The sequence below is a fragment of the Haliotis rubra genome, unplaced genomic scaffold (genome assembly GCF_003918875.1).
Source record: "Haliotis rubra isolate DU_JTF1 unplaced genomic scaffold, ASM391887v1 Scf457, whole genome shotgun sequence".
Lineage (NCBI taxonomy): Eukaryota > Metazoa > Mollusca > Gastropoda > Lepetellida > Haliotidae > Haliotis > Haliotis rubra.
In genome coordinates, this window is record NW_025767143.1 from 597,405 (window position 1) to 622,615 (window position 25,211).

The 25,211-nt window shown below is 41.9% G+C and overlaps 1 protein-coding gene across 4 annotated transcripts in view; it reads right to left on the reverse strand.

Moving 5' to 3' along the window:
* LOC124290105 overlaps nt 1-25,211 on the reverse strand; it is a 138,013-nt gene that overhangs the window by 36,213 nt on the left and 76,589 nt on the right. For 2 of the 4 annotated variants that reach the window (XM_046726791.1, XM_046726792.1), the window contains exons 3-5: nt 21,573-21,863; nt 4,874-4,997; nt 3,155-3,193 (exon numbers count right to left, since the gene is read on the reverse strand). In XM_046726791.1, coding sequence (XP_046582747.1) covers nt 3,155-3,193; nt 4,874-4,997; nt 21,573-21,863 — 454 coding nt within the window. Of the gene's footprint in view, nt 1-3,154; nt 3,194-4,873; nt 4,998-21,572; nt 21,864-25,211 lie in introns of those variants that run through there. The other 2 variants (XM_046726794.1, XM_046726793.1) reach the window with 2 other exon arrangements.

The window sequence follows — 25,211 nt, forward strand, 5'->3', positions numbered from 1 at the left end:
GATATTCATGGTATAACAATGTTCCTAGTATTACAATGTACATGTGATATTCATCGTATATCAATGTTCCCAGTATTACAATTTACATGTGATATTCATCGTATAACAGTGTTCCCAGTATTACAATGTACATGTGATATTCATGGTATAACAGTGTTCCCAGTATTACAATGTACATGTGATATTCATCGTATATCAATGTTCCCAGTATTACAATGTACATGTGATATTCATCGTATAACAGTGTTCCCAGTATTACAATGTACATGTGATATTCATGGTATAACAGTGTTCCCAGTATTACAATGTACATGTGATATTCATCGTATAACAATGTTCCCAGTATTACAATGTACATGTGATATTCATCGTATAACAGTGTTCCCAGTATTACAATGTACATGTGATATTCATCGTATAACAATGTTCCCAGTATTACAATGTACATGTGATATTCAGCGAGGGGCAGCGGTATGACATGTTTAAACTTCTACTAGATTTATACAGAAAGATCTGGAAAGAGCTACAATAAGCCTATCCCAGAATCATATGATTTTGTGTAGATCTGTCCAGCAGGTTCCACTACACTAAATCAGAATCGCGAGGAGTGTATGTAAACATCTGAAGATAGAAACATGTGACAGCTGTGATTGAATGAAATAGTGTAAGATTTCCATGTTTTTTGTTAAAAGCACATCCATCCAGTAATTAAAACTGACCACAATGTTAAGTATTTAGTGCTGTCATTCTTATCGCCATGACTTCTGCTTAATGTGCGTATTTTCAAGTTTCTGTTTTTGTAGTTTAAAGGTCAGACTGTACCCATGTGTACATGGAATGGCGGTTGACAGCCTGGATGATTTTTTACCAAATATAACGTCACTATAGAAGTCCATTGTAAAATAGCTGGGGCTCTGTAACCAGCACTCTTTGCTTATGCGCTTAAGGGGAGATAACTCTTGCCTCTCATCTGACATAACACCTCAAGAGAAGTTCCTTGAAGACCGGCATTGCGAGTGAAGATCAATGTGTCGTGTCGTGCATATGTTGCAAGTTGGATCACTGATACACACACCGGAATATGGCCATAATTGTATTTATAGCTATAATCACTACTCAAAGTTGTATTATTTTGCCTTTGCAATTGTACTGAATTGTCATAGCTTGTATTGATTGGTGAACTTTTAATGTTAGACAAAGATGTTAATAACATTACACTTGTTTGTTAGGTTCACACCTTGTTCGTTTACGGAACGTTTACGGATGTTTACGGAACGTTTACGAATGTTTACGGAACGTTAACGGAATGTTTACGGAATGTTTACGTATGATTTAGTCCCGGCATGGGAATCCGCCTGTAACAGTATCGTTGTGTTATAATCCAAACTTGCCACACATTTGGTGACACTCTACATCGATGCTTGAATTTTCGTTTGTGCAAACGTATTTCCGAATGTTTAGATATTTTATAATTTATTTCTCATTTGTGTATGAAAATATTAGCTATTTCACGAAGTGACACACTGACCTGTTTAAACACCAACAAAACGGGTACACCCGACCTCAATATTAGCTTACAATCCGCTCGGGGCAATGGTGTACGCGAGTCAAACATACTGAAAGAAGCTCTCTTAAAATCTCTGAAACAACATTTTCTACCACATTTGGTCATACATTTGGACTTGAATTTGTTATGAGTGAGTGAGTTTAGATTTATGCCGCTCTCAGCAGTATTATCGCTATATGGCGGCAGTCTGTAAGTAATCGAGTCTGGACAAGACAAACAAGTGATCAACAGCATGAGCATTGATCTACGCAAATGGGATACGATGACATGTGTCAACCTATAGCTAGTCAGCGAGCCTGACCATTTGATCCCGTTAGTCGCCTCTAACGACATGCATAGGTTACTGAAAATCAATTCTAACCCGGATATTCACGGGTAATTTGTTGTGAAATTAAAACTGACAAAGTGTTGACAGAGTTGACTAATGCTATTCAGTCAAATAGGTTTCGAGGAAGGTTTTCAATTTCATCTCGAGCAATTTTAACGAGGGAGATATACTCTCCCCAAAAAGAAACGCATCATGAAAATGGCAATTTCATGTATCAATGAATTAAAACGTGATTCATTTTACAAAAGGTTTTGCTATAGTGTTTATGTTTTGAAACATCATTACAAAACGCACCATCCGTAAAATACCCGTACTTAACAGCATGATTTTCAATTTCGGCGTGTAGTGTCACTGAATACACAATTCACATGTAATGCACGTGAAAGTTGGGGATCAGATAGTCTCAATGATGGGTATAAAAGGTTGATCGCTGTCTGTCGATTATTCACTGTATTTGGAATATTGTTTACAAACGCAAATGCCACGTCTAAGTGAAGCCAACCGTCATATCGCCATTGGTTTGCTTGAAGCTGGCCAGTCTCAACGTGCAGTTGCCCGACGCATGAATGTTCACCAAAGCACAATTTCACGGCTCTGGGGGAGAGATCGCCGGCAGAATGCGGTAGCAGATGCCCCTCGTAGTGGGCGACCTCGAGTGACCACTGCAGCGCAGGATAGTCTCAATGTACAGACGTCGAGTGTGTGGCTGAGTGTGTTGATGAGTGCATGGTTGAGTGAGTGGATGAGTGCATGGTTGAGTGTGTGGTTGAGTGTGTGGTCAATGTGTTGATGAATGCATGGTTGAGCGTGTGGTTGAGTGTGTGGTTGAGTGTGTGGTTGAGTAAACAGTAAAGTGAGTGGATGAGTGCATGGTTGAGTGTGTGGTTGAGCGTGTGGTTGAGTGTGTTGATGAGTGCATGGTTGAGCGTGTGGTTGAGTGTGTGGTTGTGTGTGTGGTTGAGTATGTTGATGAGTGCATGGCTGAGTGAATGAATGAGTGCATGGTTGAGTGTGTGGTTGAGTGAGTGGTTGAGTAAATAGTGAAGTGAGTGGATGAGTGAATGGTTGAGTGAGGGGTTGAGTGTGTGGTTGAGTAAGTGGTTGAGTGTGTGGTTGAGTAAGTGGTTGAGTGACTGGTTGAGTGAGGGGTTGAGTGTGTGGTTGAGTAAGTGGTTGAGTGAGGGGTTGAGTATGTGGTTGAGTGAGTGAGTGGTTGGGGTATTTATACAGATTATAAATGAATTGAAAAGATAATGTACCTTGCATTCAGTGCCAACTGCCTTCTCCTTCGTCGATATCTACAAGGTAATTCATAATATTAACGTCACCATCAGGAACTTTACTAACAGCACCACCACAATCAAAAAAAGAAAAGAAAAAAGACCACTACGGTAAATAGCCACCCCATTTGTCTCATAGTGCACAAATGTAGTTAATGAAGTTAATATATTTAGTGTTATAAACAGTCAATCTGTTGTTTACTGGGTGTACAATATACTTGGAGGTATATACAGACAAACTGTTGTTTACTAGGGACGTACAATATACCAAACTGGTGTTATATCATACAATATACAGTTAAACTGTTGTTTACTAGGTGTACAAATATACTTGGTATTACTTGGTGTTATATAGAGCCAAACTATACTTTTTATTTATACTGGGTGTACAATATACATGGTGTTATATTTTGAACTGTTGTTTACTGGGTGTACAATATACTTGTTGTTATATATAGTTATTGTTTACTAGGTGTACAATATACTTGGTGTTATATACAGACAAACTGTTGTTTACTGGGTGTACAATATACTTGGTGTTATATACAGACAAACTGTTGTTTACTATACTTGGTGTACAATATACTTGGTGTTATATACAGACAAACTGTTGTTTACTAGGTGTACAATATACTTGGTGTTATATACAGACAAACTGTTGTTTACTAGGTGTACAATATACTTGGTGTTATATACAGTCAAACTGTTGTTTACTAGGTGTACAATATACTTGGTGTTATATACAGACAAACTGTTGTTTACTAGGTGTACAATATACTTGGTGTTATATACAGACAAACTGTTGTTTACTAGGTGTACAATATACTTGGTGTTATATACAGACAAACTGTTGTTTACTAGGTGTACAATATACTTGGTGTTATATACTATACTTTGTTATATACAGACAAACTGTTGTTTACTAGGTGTACAATATATTTGGTGTTATACAAACTGTTGTTTACTAGGTGTACAATATACTTGAGGTGTTATATACAAACTGTTGTTTACTAGGTGTACAATATACTTGGTGTTATATACAGACAAACTGTTGTTTCAAACTGTTGTTTACTACTTGGTGTTATATTTGTTTACTAGGTGTACAATACTTGGTGTTATATACAGACAAACTGTTGTTTACTAGGTGTACAATATACTTGGTGTTATATACAGACAAACTGTTGTTTACTAGGTGTACAATATACTTGGTGTTATATACATACTGTTGTTTACAGGTGTACAATATACACAACTGTTGTTTACTAGGTGTACAATATACTTGGTGTACAGACAAATATACTTGGTGTTATACACAGACAAACTGTTGTTTACTAGGTGTACAATATATTTGGTGTTATATACAGACAAACTGTTGTTTACTAGGTGTTTACTTGGTGTTATACAACTGTTGTTTACTAGGTGTACAATATTGTTGTTTACTAGGTGTACACTATAACTGTTATTTACTGTTGGTGTACAATATACTTGGTGTTATATACAGACAAACTGTTGTTTACTAGGTGTACAATATACTTGGTGTTATACACAGACAAACTGTTGTTTACTAGGTGTACAATATACTTGGTGTTATATACAGACAAACTGTTGTTTACTTTGTTGATTGACGTTGACTAAAATAGAACACTTCGACATAAAGAACCTGAAGAAAAATACACTTGTTATTTGGAAGACCATTACCTTACAGCCAGAAGCACGGCTACAACGACTGCTGCTACGACAATGAGGAAGACGACGGGGACCACGATGCGGGCCAAGCCGCTTTCAGCCTCCTTACCCGTGTGGCCGTCAGGTGGCGCTAGTTCTGAATATGAAATCATACAGCATTTTCATGAATAGTGAGTGACTGAATGAAGTAGCATACACAATGGAGCTACGGGAACAGGTCACTCGCCGCCGCCGCTGGTGATGATTCGAATGATTTCATTTTTATGGCTTCGACGGGTCTTTTCCCCACGAGGCTGGTGACTTCGTTGTTGATGGCATCCACCACTCGCCGTAAGTGTACGACCGATTCCATGTTTCTGTTTTTGAGATCCATTAAATCCTGTGAGTATTGGTGCGAGAACAGGTGTTCGGCTAGGGTGCGATTAAATCTCTCAACGATGGCTTTGCAGGCCAGGTCACGCTACTGTGTTTGTATATGTGTTCTAAGGCTTTGGCGACTTCGTTCGAATCTTTGGTCATCAATGGTTTGGCTTCCTTGTGGCAACTGGCGACGTCGACGGCTGTCAGAGCGTACTTGTAGGTTTTAGGCGTCACCTTGCCGTGAGGGAGAAACAGGAGGTCGGCTTGGTTGACGCGATTCGACGTTGAAATGTCTAATTTTCTTCTCGGGATGTATCGAGGCGCCGGCAAGTAGACTTGCCAGATGGCTTATTGTTTAAGCCAAGCTTTGGCTTTCTCTTCTGAGACTCAAGCGTCTTTGGTGAGTTTCGGGATGGCGTCCGCGCCTTTCCGGTACCCGCGCGGGCTGTAATACATTTTCTCCATGATATATGTACACATGTGTGCGTTTGTGGTGATTCTGTCGATGGCGATCCATCGTTTCATGTCCATGGGAGACAGCGAGGTCTTGTTGATTCTCAGTGCGTATATCCTGTGTCCGTCGCTTATCAGCATGTTCATTTGGTGTTTTATTCTTGAACAGGGCTTCCTTGAATCTGGCATGCTTGTTTTTTCACTACATGTTTTGTCAAGACTTTCGCCTTTTGGATTTCGGTGGTGGCGGCTTTCTTGATGGAATACATCTTGGGTCTCAATCCGACGTACTCGGCGATCGGCATGTCTGTGCATTCGGCCTTCATCTTGCTGAGCACTTTTTTGTTGACTTGGTTGTGCACAGGGTGATCTTTAGGGTAGTTGCTGGTGTCATACAGGTGCATGTGTTTTTTCATGTCCTCGTACACGTCGTCGGTGTGAATTTCCATCAGCAGGGAATCTGTGTCCGTGTACTGCACTTCACACCTGTCGCCCTACTGCTTTTCAGCTCGTTGTAGTGGAAATCGTACATCAAGTGTTTGGATAAGTCGAGGATGCTCATCCGCACCTAAATGGGTCGATTAAATCTGATGTGGCTTTTGTTCATGTGCAGCGCTGCCAAGTCGTCGTCGAATATCTTGCTTCGGTCGACGCCAGGCTGGCCATGTGTTTCCTGAGTTTTTCTTCCTCACTGGATCTGACTAATTTCACGTTAACTCGTTTTCTCAAATTCTCCATCATCTTGCCGAACACAGAGTTGTTCATGAGCTTGTACAAGTTATTTTCGAAGTCGCTCGTGGCTTGTTTTCGCAGATTTGTGTTCAACCGAGATGTGAGGTTCCATCCATGGACTTTGATCGAACTGGAGCGCCCTGTGTATTTTTGTGAGTTTCATTCCCAGCGACAAGTACAGCTGCAGATTGCGAGTGAATGACATATTTTGACTTGTTCATCAAGTTCAGCACAAGTTTTTCGACGTTAGCCAGCTTATTGTCTCCCCAGCAAGTTTCATCGTGACAGGGAGTGTAGTTGTTGTTGGCTTTGGCATATCATTTGGAGGCCATAGGAATCCCGCCTAGCAAAGCCTTTCTCCACGAACAGGTGCATGTCACAATCCGTCAGTAGTTTCAGCTGCAAGCCGGTCTTTTCAACAAGGCGTCCCAGAGAGACCGGGGGAGGAGAAAACCACACGGGATCCAGGCCGTACTGTTTCGAGCAAGTTTTTTTAATATCTCGAACACGTCGGCCAGCAGCAGCACGTCCGTTTTCAAGTACAGGTCGTATTAATCACCCAAATCATTGCAGCCCAGTTTGTCCCACACGTTAATCGCATGCGCTTAATCATCTGGGGTGATGGCCGAGTCGGTCAAGTTGCTGTAAAATTGGTCGATGGGAGTTAATAGCATCTCGTCGAACTTAGACCAATCGTCCATGTACTCGAAGGGGTAGATGCGCTTCCTCAGCAGCAGGGGTCGACTCTCAGCGTCGGTGTATCGAGTGGTGATGTCTAAGTCACACTGGTCGTTGGCGTTCACCAGACTGTCTAGAGACGGCAGCAGGAACTGAACGCTATCGATAAATCTCAGACTGTCTAAGGAGAACGAGATGTATTTTTCCATGTTGTTGGGAATGCACGTTATGTTGCAGTCAACCTTTGCGATGGCCTGCATGATCAAGTGAGAATCATAATCGCGAAGATTGTGAAACACGACGGGGATTGTGATGGTTTTGGGATTGTTTTCAGTGTCAAGTTGCATGTGTTGTGAGCGGCACCTCAGTACTTGCCGGTGATGTGGCAGTGATCTCTCCACGACATCCCCGTTCAGATGACGTAGGGCACGGGCATTTGATGTTTGTGGTTGAGGAATTTTAGAGTATTTTTCTTTTCGTCGGGCATGTCTATTCAGATGGCCGTCTCTCTCATCACCTCAGCAATCCTCCTGGTGGGATTCCAGCAGGTCGGCTCACATGAAGCCGTGCAGGCACCTTTTGCAGAAGTGTTTCTTTTCCTTATGCTTTGATTGATGGTACAAGAGTCTGATGAAATATTTTATCCACGTGTAGTGATACTTGTGGCCTTGCTGGAACATGAATATATTGATCGTCTTGCGGTGTTCGTTTGTGAGGGAGCTGATCCTGTGCACGATTGTTGTATTCCCTTCGTGTCCGAAGATATTGATGGCTATGTTCTGTATTTCGATTTTGGTGACCTGGAGGATGTGTGTGTGTTCGTCTCTGCCATCCCAGTTGATCCCATCGTCTTTGGGATAGCTCGAAGTCTGTCTGAATGTGCTTTGGCTGGAAACTTCGCGGATCTGATCGCAACCCTCTAGGAATCATCGCCTTTGTTTTGACGTTGACCATTGCTTGCTTTTTCTTGTAGTACGGTGGCAAGTCTAGGTACGACCCTCCTTTGAACGGTATGAAGTTTGCTATGTCCAGATAGACCATGTCAATCCTGTCAACAACCCAACCCAAACCCATGTTGGTGTAGCGTTCCGGATTCTCATTATCTTTGCAAAGCCAGCGGTGTCGATGGGACGTTGATGGACTCGGGCTGAGTCGCGACGTATTGCTTGCCTCTGAAGTAAGGCTGGGCGTGCTCGGTGGTGCCATCCGTCTGCTGTTTGTCCAGCGACATTTTCACCGTGAGTTGAAATTTGGGGCTTCCCAGATAGTTCAGTTCCAGTGGTTTGATGTCATGGACATCCATGTTTTAAGCGACGTCCAGCCTCCAGCCTCTCAGATACTTACCTCACGCATGCTTCGTCGTCCACAAGAACCGTAATTCGATGGGTTTGTGTTCCTCTAGCAGTTTGAGGAACTTCGGCTTTCCGCGCTCGAATAAACTCTGAGCCCACGCTCTTTCACTCGGAGCTTGAGTTGTTTCACTGTGGGTTGTCGTTGCTCGTCTTTCATGCTGAGCAATCTCAGCAGCTGAGGTTTCCTCAAACGGGAGTAACCGATCACTCCGCGTTTTTGGCAATCCCTTTCAGTTCTTGAATCATCGTTGCTATTAGTAATGTGAAAAACTTTTTCTTAATGAAAAATAATTATATTCAGAAGTGAAGTCAAATCTCTAATGGGTTGTTCACTATAATCAGGTGTGAAGTCACTCTCTAATAGGATTTTCATCGCTATGTTCGGCTGCGGGTCAAAATCTCTAGTTGTTGGTTGGTGTGCGAAGTATGTCTCGCTCTTAAATGTTAGCAACCCCGTCATTACGTTGGAAAGTTAAACTTTCAACCGACTTTTAAAAAAGCGATTTTCCCGATGCATGTTAGATTTTTATTCTGAGCGGTCGGTTGCGTTCATTGAGATAGTCTCTTTTCATCAAGTAGATGAGATGGTCTCGTACCACGTCGCTCCACGTACCACGGGCTTTGCAACGACAATGTCATTTCATGCCCACGCCGCATACTTCAAACAATGTAATTCACGATACCCTTTCGTATGGACATCATGTGTAATGCCGCAATATTCGGTTGTGCATTTCCTGCCGCAGGTTTTGGTTTTCCTAGAAGCACATACTTGCAGTTATACTGTGCATGTTTTCCCATCTTTATATATATATATACACATAAATATATTTTAGTCTAACACGGTCGCCGCTAGACCCAGCGCATTTCTGTTCGGGTAAGGCGTGTAAAACTACGAGAGGTTGGATTCGTCGTTGAGAGGTTCGAGTCGTTTGCCTGTGGGCAGGTAGTATTCTCGCATGGCGTCATCAACGTTCTTGAACATTTGAATGGCGTGGTTTTCGCGCGAGTTGGTCGTTGATAAACTGCATTCTCTGCACGCATTTTTGGCATACTCAGCTAGCAGTTTCTCTCAAGGCCAAATCGTGACGTTTACGTTCTGCTTCCATTTCGGCCGTGTTCGACGTTCATAATTTGGAGAAGAGATAATTGCTGCTGGAAAATGCAAGGGCGTTGACTAATGCACCACCGACCATCATGGCGATTGTAGCCATTCTTTTTTATATTATGTGTTTTTTAATATTACTTAAAAATGTTTTCGGGTATAATTCCTTGTTTCACGAGAATGTCCGTGCCATCGCTATCCTGAAGTCCATGACAAGCATGCCCATGTCCTGCACGTTGAAATCGAGTTTGATCGTTGGCTGTTTCAGAACCATTTTCGTTAAACAAGCATTACCTATGGTTAGTCCGACGACCACGTCGGCGTAATATACACCGTTGACAAATGTTTTTCTTTCGGACGACATCGTGTGTATGTAATATATATATATTATATATTTAAAAAAAATATATAACATAACATGAGGATTTATTTCTAATTGCGTAGTCTGCTGTTGCAGTGGTGGTGGCTTGTTATTATTATACAGCAGCATAACGACGACCACGCTTAATCCTGTTGCCACGGCGGCAACAATCCACGGAGTGTAATGGGTATTAATTTTGTGGTGCTTGGCTAAACCACCTTTTCTACCGGGGCGACTTTTTTAGGATTCCTGGTGGTGACTAGTCGATCGGTGTCATCGTTGCTCCTCCGTTGGCGTTTCCTCCTCCTTTTGCGCATCCATGTTGTATATTATTATTTTTTCTTCTTTAACTCATTAAGGCCGAGAGACGCATATATGGGGCAAATTAATCAGCTCCTCACAGAGAGTGACGTGTTTATGGGGCAGGTAATTAGCAGTTTCTCACAGCGAGAGCCACATACAGTCGTCAGTCATACAGTGCTTGACAACGGTATAAGAATCCATACCGAAACGTCGCATCATATAATAAAGAAGTTGATATCCATAAACTTTCTTACTTTCTTATGAGAGATGTATGTGTATTTCATAGCTTTCGGCCGTGGGAGCCGTGCCAATTAGCACTTATCAGAGGGGTACACAAAGTCCGCAGTCTAGACTACCAGTTGTCCGACTTCCATTTTTGTGGAAGCCGCGGTGGCTGAGCGGTCTAGGCGTCTGACTTTGTGTGCTGGTGATTAGGTGCCTAACTCTGAGGGTGCGGGTTCGAATCCCGGATGGGACTCAACCCAAAAGTACTAGAATCTGTACTTTACTAAGAAAGTGTAATCCCAAATATAACATATGTTGATTGAATTAGATGTAATGGTTTAGAGGTTACTTAGGAGATAAACCTACTGTGTGGGAGAAAATCAGAGGTATATAACGAAATTATAATAGCTCTAAATTTCATTTAAAACCAGACGCGTAGCGTGAGGTTTTAATCGAACAATTTAGAGCTATTATAATTTCGTTATATCTCTGATTTTCCAACACAATAGTTTATCTCCATTCTATGACAATTTTATGAACAATTTCAGGTGGAGCTCTTTCTTTGGTTACGAGTCAATACGTGAAGCGGCCTCGCATTCCAATCTCAAGTGGTATCGCCCGAAACAGGGTGTTTGGTGGCAAACCGTCAATGAATAACAAACTCAGATTCAGTAATAACAAATCACGTTTTGTTTTTCAATGCATCAATCACCAATCATTAACTGATAAGTTGGAAAACATATATCAAATAAGTTTAAAAGCTTGGTTCACATTTGAAAATTCCACCGTAGACCCTTTCCCCACCAGAAAAGTGGCAGCAACCTCATGGCCTTGACCTTTGCTCGAAGTCATTGTTTACATTTACGTGCAAATTTGGAAAGATGCGACAGGAGAGCCTCTGACAGTTTGCGCAAAGGTTAACCTGATTGTATGACTGAGGTAGTCTTTGATATCTAATTACTGGTACTGGTACAAAATTTAAGAGTAGAGGCGCTTTTTGCTGTAACGAGAAGTCCGTGTTGTACCGAATTTAGATACTGTTGAATTTTGTGCCCTGTCAACTTGACGATTTCACGCACCTCTACATCTGCGTGCGACAGCTGTGGTGACTCTTACACACTCATGTGTGTAGTTTGTGCTCAAATTCGATTATACAGATATCATTTTCTACATTTTGGAAAGTGTTTTGTGACCTAGTGGCTTCAAAGTGTAGTGAATTCAAATTGAATCGGTTTCGCTGGCATGTTCGCGAGTCTGTTGACAAAGAGCCAGATTTGTGGTGATATTTCCGAAAGGATGGATCAGGACACGAGGGTGTACCTCTGGCATAAACACGGTAAGGTAATTAATTATACTTTAATAGACTATTTTAGATCAAGCAGTGTAATGGATAAGAGGGATCGTGACTAAGCTAAATAACTTTTTGAACGATATTATACATTTTAAAAAAAATATGTTGGGCTAAACAGAACGGTTTGCAGATTCTGTAGATCTAATTGTGTTTTACTACCGCTAAATATGAAACAGTACAAATTTCAAAATATCATTTTGTTTGAATTGATAACCCAACTGTTTATTTATGTGGACGGAAGGCATTGAAATTTCTTCGGCGTTCGATGTTAATGCATCCTCCGTTACCGGATCAAGATCAGTGGCGATATCGTTGACGAAAGCTGATAATAAATTTAACACGGAAATTTTGTAGCAGTCTATTGCTGGATCTATTCTGACATAACATAGAATCAACGTAAACAAATTTGTTTTTGCTGAATTTTTATTCGGAAAGCAGACGATGTTTTCATCTTGTTCGACTGAATATTTGTTTCCATGCTTTCGAAGTACTTTTGTATGTATAAACACCTATTGCTGTGATTTACGCAAGTAGTGAGTCGAGCCCGTCATCGCAAAATCCATCTTTAAAGACATATGTGTAATTTCCGACAGTAAAGTCCCCGTAATTTATCGGTGCATCGGTAGGTTGTTTGGTGTCCGCCATGTTAGTGGGCAGACAAAAATAGTACATTACCGTAAACCATGTATGATTGCGCACGGAAAACAGAGACCTGTATAACGTGATTATATACCTCTGAATGACTTTAATTAACCAATCACAATCCAGTGTTTACTGAAGTCATGGTAGAATAAAAATTATATTTCCTTCAACTACCTAATAAATAGGAAACAATATTACGAAATTACAAGGACATACAAAAGAATTCAAACACAATAGAATAGTTTGAATTTACTTTTTAGGCATCATTACGTTGTCATGTTTCATATACTGAAACATAATGTATTAACACAATTAATCATATATCAAGCTCGAATAGATTAAACTTACTAATTTGAAGTTTACTGAATTGTAACTAGTTGTTTTCCATAATCTAACGTTCGTAATGTTACCTAAGCGAATATAAAGTGATAAGTCGTGCCTTTGCATCAGTACACATATACATGTCAGTGTTATTACAACAATGAAATCTTTTACTACGTTTGTTACAAAAGACAGTAAGTTGGTATATCAAAACATTGTCACACATGGACAGAAGTAATATCATAAGTTATTACATGTAAGCCATACAAAAGGTCTTTCAAGCATTTTTGTTCAAGCTGTTGAAAGTTTCATGTTGATTTGAATTGTCAGTTTTTCTATGCAATTTACATGAGCATTCTGTAAAACGTTTGTATTTGATCAAATCCGGTGCAATTATCACGTGTATCAATCAACTCAGTCTCTATTGATCCATCGTCAATAAAAGCTGGATAGTATATCAGTTACAGTATCGATACACATGCGTATAATCATTCAAGCAGATTACAGTAATGAGATAATTGAACGCCTCTTTCGACCTTGAAATAACAGCCTCCGGTAGAATGCATATGTAGTTACGTCCTTGTTGAAGGTTTGTCCGTGACAAGTGTAAAATAAACAGATGCGCTGTTATATCATTGGACATCGCGGATAACATATGACCAGCCACTACATTGAACAGTTGAGATACCGAACGTTCTATTCGGGAAATTTGATGACGCCCTATCACGTGACTCTTTGTTTTATGTCTATGCAAGGAATATGTAGTATACATTTTGTATATGTATGTTTGTATGGTCACGTATGTTTTCTGCATTAAATATGTATGAAATAAAGTGCAATGCTATGAATGTGCTTTGTGCTAGTCACAGACTAGCGTTATAGTACTTTCATTAAAATAATTCGTAAACACTAGAAATGTATCGCCAAAACCGCTATTTTCGTCGAAGATTATAAAGTATGAAAGTAAATTCTTCTTTACAGTATGTCATTGTCATAGATGTTTTGTAAATTTAAACCTCACACAATGATATAAGAGACAGAATTTGTTAACCCGTGTCTCATCTGTTACATACAAAGAATACATGTGTATGCATATTGTGATAAAATATAAATGTACAATCCGGCAAAAGGTCTACAAAGAGAAGCTTGCAATAAAATTACATAAAGCTTGCAATACACGACATGTATTCACACCTGATTTCTTTAAACATATATCTTTACGACACAATTAAACAATCAGGGCTTGTTTGTACGACTAGACACTTTCCTGTGATCCCCAAAACCTGCCAGGGAAATCAGGTGTGACTAGCACTAATTAGTCTCGGCACAGAGAGTGGGCAATCAGCGAGGGCTTCCAGGCGTTTGAGTAGTGATGGGGCTCTCGGGCTTAATGAGTTGAATTGACAATGCTTTGCCGTGATGATCGCCGCGGTCACCGAGGGCCAAACACATGCCGTATCGGTGGTACAGCGCAGCTGACGGCACTCAAAGTGTGGTCGATGAACGATCTTTCTCGAGATCTTCCCACAGGTAAAGTCAACGTTCTGGTGAAATGGGAAGGAAGTACGACGCTACGCCGATGTAGACCTGCGTTATGACAGACCCTATGGTTTCGTAATTTCGGCGCCGAATTTGGCTTCGTATCTCGCGTACAGCTTGTCAATTTCTTCGGCTGGCATTTGTGAATTTTATCGGGAATGTGGTCGCCCCCACCCAAGTATTGTTTGGCTTTGCTGCTTGTCGTTTTTATTACTATTATCATCATCCAACATTTGTTTGAGCAGTTCGTCGCACTCCACCTTATAATGTAACAAATGATTTTTAAGTCTAATAAAATAAAATGCGATGTATGCGATACACAGCGAGATGAAAGTCAAGTTGCACACATCAATAGTTTTGAACATCGTTTTTGCTTGAGTTATGCTAGAAGTTTGCTTAAGCTAGCAGACTTTATATGCAACGGGTTGGTCAGTTTTTTTCAGCAGCAGTTTGGCGTGTTTTCTTTCGGCGAGCTGTTTCTTCACTTGTTTTCGTTCTTGTTTGGTCGGGATCACGTCGTTTTCTCGCAAAGCAGTCCTCGACCGAATCCCAGTCCTTCTAGTGAACAGAAGGGTGACCCATTGTGTCTATTCCTGTAAATCGTTCAGCACCGAGTTGAATTTCTGCGTCAGAACTCAAACGCTTTGTTTCGTGTGTCAGCCGAGAAGTCAGGTACGGCATCTCGTTTTTAACCATCTCCTTGTTGGCGCTGCAGTAGTCCAGGATGAACAGCGTCGATTCTTCTGTCAGTTTGTCGTGGTAAGTGCGCAACCAGTCCTGCAGACGAATTCCAGGATTGATTTTTTGCACGTCGGGTCCGTTATCCCCTTCAGTCTCTCCGTGTACGTCTTGTTAACCCGTAAAGTCGGGCAGAGAAAGACGATATTGTCGAACACGTTGCATAGTGTCCTTCCAGCATGTCCAGCTGGAATGCTGTCTTACCGCACCCGTCTGACTGCACATGATGGCGGAGTGCGGATCGCGAATAAATCAATAAATGGCTTGCACAAATTTTCCATTCTCTATATTGAGTTGCGCATCCATAATCACGTACAAATATGTATTTAACTTGCCGGCCGGGGTTTGCACTTTTTTGGTCATTTGGATGGTGATCCCCTCTCTGACGTTGTCGATGTGACGTCCGCTGCTGTGTAGTCTGTCATCGTCCCACTGCTGGTAAGCTCACATGCCTTGACTGAATAGCTGATTGGGCACGCCCTCAACGGTCACTTCCACTTTCGTGATCTCAGGATTCCAAGTGATTTTGCTTTCTCTTTGAAACGACTTGTATTCCCCCACGGGAATGATCAAGATGCCTTTCATCAATCGAGCCGGCACGTTCAGGTTGATGTTCCACAGTGTGTTGCTCTCGTCCTTGATGATCATGGTGGTCGTACATGGTGGACAGCTTTCCCGAGTACTGTTGGCGAATCTGCCGGGTCAGTTCTGAGCTCCTGACCATGTTGAACACCAGAGAGATGTTGTCGACGACGTAGCTGGCCTTGGTGCCATCCACTGCGAAGATAACTTTGCCGTAGTCGTTGAACGTGAGTTTGTATTCCAGCCTGACGCCCATCGTGGCATGGTAAAACGGCATGTGCCCCTCCAGTAGCTCAAAGTTGCGCGGTATGCAAAACTGATTCCCATACACCGCGGTGACGGCTCCCGTTGTTATTTTGCCGAGGTGGTCTTGCGTGAAACTGTACCCCACACGTAGGTTGTTCGATTGGTCGTTATCACGACAAATTCCTTGATACAACATGCCATCGCTCTCGTTCCAGGTTCTCCATAGGTCCATGTAACAGTAAAACATGTCACTGAAGTCACCTCGTTCCGTTGAATTTGATGGTGGTTTTCTTGATGATGGCACGACCAGGATACGTTTGTCGGTCGTGGACTCCAACGTGATCTGGAAAGCCATTCGATCCATGCGGGTCTATGGCGTCGAACCAGCAGCGTTTGTTTTGCTCCGGATTGTTAGTGATCGTCACCGACTGACACATGGATTTGACACCCAGGGATGCTCTAGATCTTCGGAAAGGATCTAGCTTTCGTCCATATTGTGACACTGTTTATATTGAAACTATGTATACTATAAGTTTATATAAAAAATAAAATGGCGCATACGGTATTCCCATGGGCGATTCGACATACACCATCTGAACGACGATGATGCAGCAGCCATGGACACCTCGTTCATGGGGGACACTGTAGAACAGCGAGCTTTTAAAACGGGCCGTGGGCGATTATTACGATGCCCTAAAGCGCCAAATTAAATTGTGTCAAACCATTGGGTCGCGACTATCAAAGTTCAAAATCGACGAAGGGGCTGCGATTGAAGGCTCATCGAGTCGATCTCATGAACAAGCACACGAGAAAAACGCTCGCCCTGTTGAAGCTAGCCAGTTGTCATGGCAGTAGTCAGCTGATATGCGGCGAACTAAACCTGCAAGATTGCATTCGGTGCGACCCAAACAGCTTCTGCGAAGGTCGTCGAGATCTGCAAAGCGTAAGGACCGAACTTCGGTGATGCTAAGCGCTGATCGAGAGAAATGCCCCAGTGCACCAATAAGCGTCGGATGAAATCGAAAAATATTGGTCACATACTCCAGCGAACCCTTGCCGGTTTGAATTTCCTCTTTGGGAACCCGAGGTCTGGGTCTGAAACGAAGCCGCCAGCGTCGCGCGAGGAGAACTTTAATGAACAACATGGGTAAACTGAGCGAAATCGATGAGCACATCGCTCGCGAGAAAAGAATCATGGACGATAGCGAAGCCATGAAAAACATCGACAAAGATTGTGTGACCTGGAAGGCGACAGGCGGACCAGATTGGAAGCTGCTTCCTCAACCGGGAAGCCCTCAGGTCGCATAAAATCAATACGTGCGAAACCATCGACTGAGTCTTGAGCGAGGACACCAGCTGGCCGACAGGATCGAATTCTGTTCAGGAACAAGGAATAACCATCGCCAGCGTTCTCCGCGGCTTTGAGCTTCATCATATCAACCCTGGTCGTATGGCTGACGGGTGGTGGTGGTACACCACCAACGAATTCAAACCCATCATCATCATCAGGCGGCGGCGTCAGAGACTGGATCAAAAAAAACATTTGAAATCTCTCGGCGAAGCCCTGCCTAAACAGCCGGCAAGGCCGGCAAAGCCACCGAAAGCTCTGCCTGGCATCTTGGGCAGCATCGTTTCCTGGTTGTTAGGCTTCTTGATGACGTGTCTTGGTCAAAACCTGTGGGCTTTCGTTGCGCCATGGTGGGTCTGGTGTACGTCACGGCTAAGGAAATTTGAACCAAATGAGGCGCTGGCCAACGCGATCCTGGCGACCACAAACGCTGTTTTGCGATTGACATGCCGCTGATTGTGTGCCTGCACGTGTGGGGGCAGCTGCTGCTGTTGTTGGCATGGTGGTGCTACTTCTTCCAGTGTCAGTGTCATGATGCCCGTTTCATGCGGCGACACAACCCGACTCACGTTATTGACGTCCTGGTTCAAACCAGACTTTTGATCAACCAGTTGCGATGGCGATTTCATTGCTGTAGCCCACCACTCTGTTCACCCTAAAGTCGCATGTAAACCGGGCCATGTACAGTCTCACGCCAAACATAAGCGTCCGATGGCATTCAGCAGATCGACCGGTCTAGCAATGTCATCCTCGAAGTTTGACATGGACTGTTTCTGCGGCGTCGTAAGCTGTCCTTCATGACCGTGATGCTGAGACGCATTTCCGTCTGAGCACAGCACGGCCCACACACGTATGTTCAGATCGAATCATTCAATCTCGGAATTGAAAATATTGGTTTTAGACATTAAACACGATCCCGTGCGTATAGGATATCTCAGCCGCGGGCTGCACACATAGTGAGTCTCAAGCGTCCAGGAACATGCGTTAGAAACATAAGCGCCAACATAGCGATTTCCGACCTCAGGGACATCGCGGATTCGACGAACCGGAGTCGACGGCAAACTGTACGCCTTGCAACTGAAAAACAACATTTACAAACGTGTCAAACTGCTGCCCTCTACTGCGGCTGGTAGTAAGAGCGACATAAGGCGATTTCGTCAATACCGAAGGAAGCGGTCAGCAACCGTGATACGACCTCATCATAATGGCGAGGACAAATGGATGATAACCGCTGGCGTTCCACGGCAGGCTGTTCCACCTGGACAACGTCGGGATACGGACATCTCCAGAAACATGCAGTACCTCCTATCTTCAACGACGACAACAAATGGGTATTAGTGCCATCCCAAATCGACTGGAATCTCAACATCACGCTCGACTCTCCCCACGTTTTCACGGACAACAGAGATCCCTACCTGACAAAAGTCGTGAACAACGGAACCCTTCTCGTGGATTATGTCCCTATGCAAAGATGGATCATGATCGTCAGCACGTTGAGGCAAAGTAGCCCACATGCTGTCGAGAAATCCGGGATGCAAAACGTGGGATTGCAGATGGTGTCGGAATTTGACAGTCTGGAAAATCTGCCAGCGAAATTCATGCTGTACATCCAAGTCTACCTCGACGAACCACCGTCGGCGCATGTCGTCATCAAAATCGTAAAAGGGATCAATCTCTGGTGGGCCAAACAATAACAATACCAAGTTTGCTCCGTTTATGTGCGGGTGAACGTTAATGCCTACACCAGTCTGCAGGGAGTCACCTTGACCGTGGAAGACAGAATATCGCTCACCAAAATTTACCTGCTCGACCACATAGATCTCATGGGTTTAAAGTACAGGTCCGAGGAATTATCCGATAACCAATTGAAAACCATTTCGTAATTTTGTATAAATCATCATCCCAACGTAACGCTAGCTGATCTCGGGGACATGTGGGGATTCGATCCGCCCAGCGATGAAAACATCTTGTACGTCCTGCATTTAAAAACACAACGTGTACAAACGACGAGAAGTTGTCTTCGAATCTCAGTTGAACTGGATTATTAACCTGGTCCTGACCTACCCCTGTCTTATCACGGATGATAATCGTAATGTGCTCGAGCAAAAAAACAAAGGGGTTCTACAGGACAGTTTAATTCCGATTGAGGAAAATGGAATTTACACAACACCATTACCAGATCCAACAGCTAACATGCTAGTTGCCGTCCGGAATACGGAACACAATAGACGTATTTAATTTTTTTTCTCAAAGCCCCAGACTCAGGGGGTTTTAGGATACAGGGTTCTACCTTTATTATCGAAGTCTTTCTTAGAGATGCCCCCGCACAAAAGGTGCAGCTTCTGGGTGTGTTATACAAACGCTGGTATAAACACCATGAAAATCAACGCTGTCATATTTACGTACAACCAGGAACAGTCCCCACCACAAACCTCGATAGAGTCCAGGTTATTCAGGATGGATACACCATTACATTCGAGGCCATTTTTATCCGAACATTTTCATTTGATTGGCTTAAAAGAGTATATTCACCGACGATTGACGGAGGACCAATTAAATATCATTTCATAAGAGAGTATATACAGAATGGGACTGTACCCAGTCGTGGATGAAGTGGCGAACACACTGGAAACCGTAGATGGGTTTCGTTTGCGACAGATATGCGAGATCAAACAACAACTAAACCGTGAATGCGATACGCGGTCGGCATTACAGAAAAAAATATCACACGGCCGTCAATTCCGTGGACGGTGTTGACAGCGCTCTGGTTTCAGTCAGTAAGGGATTAGGCGTAGCAGGTATCGGGTTATTATCCACCATCGTGGCTGCACCCGTGGTGTTAGGCATCAAAACAACAGCCGGTGGCACGGTGGATGGGATTGACCCTTAAATACGTGTCTCTCAGACTGCAACATAAAAAGCACTGAAACACTACGAAATTAGAATTCTAGACGAAGCAAAGTTAAACAGGATAGACGATAATATTTCCACCGCGGTCACTGACTCTAAAATATCTGAGGAAGAGTTTCGTTTGGTGCTATCAGAAATCGCAAAGTATCACAGAAGAAAAAAAAGAGATTTAGACCAAGTCTCGTAAAAACGCCGTCATTTGCGAAGATGAGAATTATTTTTCATAGAACGAGGGAAGCAACAGGCCCAACAAGCCTTCATTACGAAAACTAAACAAATCGAATCCTGATCTGAAAAGGGAAGTCTTTAAAATAGCCTTATATAGAAGGCAATATAGCCTTATATAGAAGACAATATAGCCTTATATTGTAGACAATATAGCCTTATATAGAAGACAATATAGCCTTATATTGTATACAATATAGCCTTATTTAGTAGACAATATAGCCTTATATAGTAGTCAATATAGCCTTGTATAGTAGACAATATAGCCTTGTATAGTAGACAATATAGCCTGATATAGTAGACAATATAGCCTTATATTGTAGACAATATAGCCTTATATAGTAGACAATATAGCCTTATATAGTAGTCAATATAGCCTTGTATAGTAGACAATATAGCCTGATATAGTAGACAATAAAGCCTTATATTGTAGACAATATAGCCTTATATAGTAGACAATTTAGCCTTATATAGTAGACAATATATCCTTATATAGTAGACAATATAGCCTTGTATAGTAGACAATATAGCCTTATTTAGTAGACAATATAGCCTTATATAGTAGACAAATAGCCTTATATAGTAGACAATATAGCCTTATATAGTAGACAAATAGCCTTATATAGTAGACAACATAGCCTTACATAGTAGACAACATAGCCTTGTATAGTAGACAATATAGCCTTATATTGTAGACAATATAGCCTGATATAGTAGACAATATAGCCTTATATTGTAGACAATATAGCCTTATATAGTAGACAATTTAGCCTTATATAGTAGACAATATATCCTTATATAGTAGACAATATAGCCTTGTATAGTAGACAATATAGCCTTATTTAGTAGACAATATATCCTTATATAGTAGACAAATAGCCTTATATAGTAGACAACATAGCCTTACATAGTAGACAACATAGCCTTGTATAGTAGACAATATAGCCTTATATAGTAGACAAATAGCCTTATATAGTAGACAACATAGCCTTATATAGTAGACAACATAGCCTTGTATAGTAGACAATATAGCCTTGCATAGTAGACAATATAGCCTTATATAGTAGACAATATAGCCTCATATAGTAGACAACAGAGCCTTTGATATTAGACAATATAGCCTCATATAGGAGACAATATGGCCTTTTTGTAAATGCACAGAAAATAGCCTAAATTGCAGAGAAAATAGCCTTATATTGCAGAGAATATCGCCTTGTATTTGAGCTGATGACAGACGACTTACGTTTAGTGACATTGCAGAAGTCGCCGTAGTATGTGCGGTTGTCCTTACAACCCAGGAAGCACTGTCCATTTTGGCGGTTACAAACGTCGTTCCTGCAGTTCTGGTGGCAGTGAGTGTTGCACATGTCGCCGAACCATCCCGCAATACAACCTTCAGAACACTTGCCTGTCTCGCGGTGACAGTGACGCAGTTGTTTCACTTCGTTAGTTTGACAGTTCAGAGGACAGGTGAGGTTGCAGTGTTCGCCATAGGTCCCCCAATCACACGATATGACACCGTGGACGGCGAGGACTGAAACATGCAGACAATACATTCTAGTATATATCTGTGTTACCCAGGCCAGGACTGTTACATGTCGACAATACATTCTAGTGGATATCTGTGTTACCCAGGACTGTCACATGTCGACATACATTCTAGCATATATCTGTGTTACCCAGGACTGTTACATGTCGACAATACATTCTAGTGGATATCTGTGTTACCCAGGACTGTCACATGTCGACATACATTCTAGCATATATCTGTGTTACCCAGGACTGTTTCATGTCGACAATACATTCTAGTGGATATCTGTGTTACCCAGGACTGTCACATGTCGACATACATTCTAGCATATATCTGTGTTACCCAGGCCAGGACTGTTACATGTCGACAATACATTCTAGTGGATATCTGTGTTACCCAGGACTGTCACATGTCTACATACATTCTAACATATATCTGTGTTACCCAGGCCAGGACTGTTACATGTCGACAATACATTCTAGTGGATATCTGTGTTACCCAGGACTGTCACATGTCGGCAATACATTCTAGTGGATATCTGTGTTACCCAGGACTGTTACATGTCGACAATACATTCTAGTGGATATCTGTGTTATCCAGGACTGTCATATGTCGACAATACATTCTAGATGATATCTGTGTTACCCAGGACTGTCACATGTTGACAATACATTCTAGTGGATATCTGTGTTACCCAGGACTGTCACATGTTGACAATACATTCTAGTGGATATCTGTGTTACCCAGGACTGTCATATGTCAACAATACATTCTAGATGATATCTGTGTTACCCAGGACTGTCACATGTTGACAATACATTCTAGATGATATCTGTGTTATCCAGGACTGTCATATGTTGACAATACATTCTAGATGATATCTGTGTTACCCAGGACTGTCACATGTTGACAATACATTCTAGTGGATATCTGTGTTACCCAAGACTGTCACATGTTAACAATACATTCTAGTGGATATCTGTGTTACCCAAGACTGTCACATGTCAACAATACATTCTAGTGGATATCTGTGTTACCCAGGACTGTCACATGTTGACAATACATTCTAGATGATATCTGTGTTATCCAGGACTGTCATATGTTGACAATACATTCTAGATGATATCTGTGTTACCCAGGACTGTCACATGTTGACAATACATTCTAGTGGATATCTGTGTTACCCAGGACTGTTACATGTCGACAATACATTCTAGTGGATATCTGTGTTACCCAGGACTGTCACATGTTGACAATACATTTTAGTGGATATCTGTGTTACCCAGGACTGTCACATGTTGACAATACATTCTAGTGGATATCTGTGTTACCCAGGACTGTCACATGTCGACAATACATTCTAGTAGATATCTGTGTTACCCAGGACTGTCACATGTTGACAATACATTCTAGTGGATATCTGTGTTACCCAAGACTGTCACATGTTGACAATACATTCTAGTGGATATCTGTGTTACCCAGGCCAGGACTGTTACATGTCGACAATACATTCTAACATATATCTGTGTTACCCAGGACTGTCACATGTTAACAGTACATTCTAGTATATATTTGTGTTACCCAGGCCAGGAGAGTTACGTGTCGACAATACATTCTAGTGGATATCTGTGTTACCCAGGCCAGGACTGTCACATGTTGACAATACATTCTAGTGGATATCTGTGTTACCCAGGACTGTCACATGTTAACAATACATTCTAGTGGATATCTGTGTTATCCAGGACTGTCACATGTTGACAATACATTCTAGAGGATATCTGTGTTACCCAGGACTGTCACATGTTAACAATACATTCTAGATGATATCTGTGTTACCCAGGACTGTCATATGTCGACAATACATTCTAGTGGATATCTGTGTTACCCAGGACTGTCACATGTTGACAATACATTCTAGTGGATATCTATGTTACCCAGGACTGTCACATGTTGACAATACATTCTAGTGGATATCTGTGTTACCCAGGACTGTCACATGTTGACAATACATTCTAGTGGATATCTGTGTTACCCAGGACTGTCACATGTTGACAATACATTCTGGTGGATATCTGTGTTACCCAGGACTGTCATATGTCGACAATACATTCTAGATGATATCTGTGTTACCCAGGACTGTCACATGTTGACAATACATTCTAGTGGATATCTGTGTTACCCAGGCCAGGACTGATACATGTCGACAATACATTCTAACATATATCTGTGTTACCCAGGACTGTCACATGTGAACAGTACATTCTAGTGGATATCTGTGTTACCCAGGACTGTCACATGTCACCAATACATTCTAGTGGATATCTGTGTTACCCAGGCCAGGACTGTTACATGTCAACAATACATTATAACATATATCTGTGATACCCAGGACTGTCACATGTTAACAGTACATTCTAGTATATATTTGTGTTACCAAGGCCAGGACAGTTACGTGTCGACAATACATTCTAGTGGATATCTGTGTTACCCAGGCCAGGACTGTCACATGTTGACAATACATTCTGGTGGATATCTGTGTTACCCAGGACTGTCACATGTTAACAATACATTCTAGTGGATATCTGTGTTACCCAGGACTGTCATATGTCGACAATACATTCTAGTAGATATCTGTGTTACCCAGGACTGTCACATGTCGACAATACATTCTAGTGGACATCTGTGTTATCCAGGACCGTCACATGTTGACAATACATTCTAGTGGATATCTGTGTTACCCAGGACTGTAGTATGTCGACAATACATTCTAGTGGATATCTGTGTTACCCAGGACTGTCACATGTTGACAATACATTCTAGTGGATATCTGTGTTACCCAGGACTGTCACATGTTAACAATACATTCTAGTTGATATCTGTGTTACCCAGGACTGTCACATGTTGACAATACATTCTAGTGGATATCTGTGTTACCCAGGACTGTCACATGTTAAGAGTACATTCTAGTGGATGTCTGTTTTACCCAGGACTGTCACTTTTTGACAATACATTCTAGTGGATATCTGTGTTACCCAAGACTGTCACATGTTAAGAGTACATTCTAGTGGATGTCTGTTTTACCCAGGACTGTCACATGTTGACAATACATTCTAGTGGATATCTGTGTTACCCAGGACTGTCATATGTCGACAATACATTCTAGTGGATATTTGTGTTACCCAGGACTGTCACATGTCAACAATACATTCTAGTGGATATCTGTGTTACCCAGGACTGTGACACATGTCGACAATACATTCTAGTGGATATCTGTGTTACCCAGGACTGTCACATGTTAACAATACATTCTAGTTGATATCTGTGTTACCCAGGACTGTCACATGTTGACAA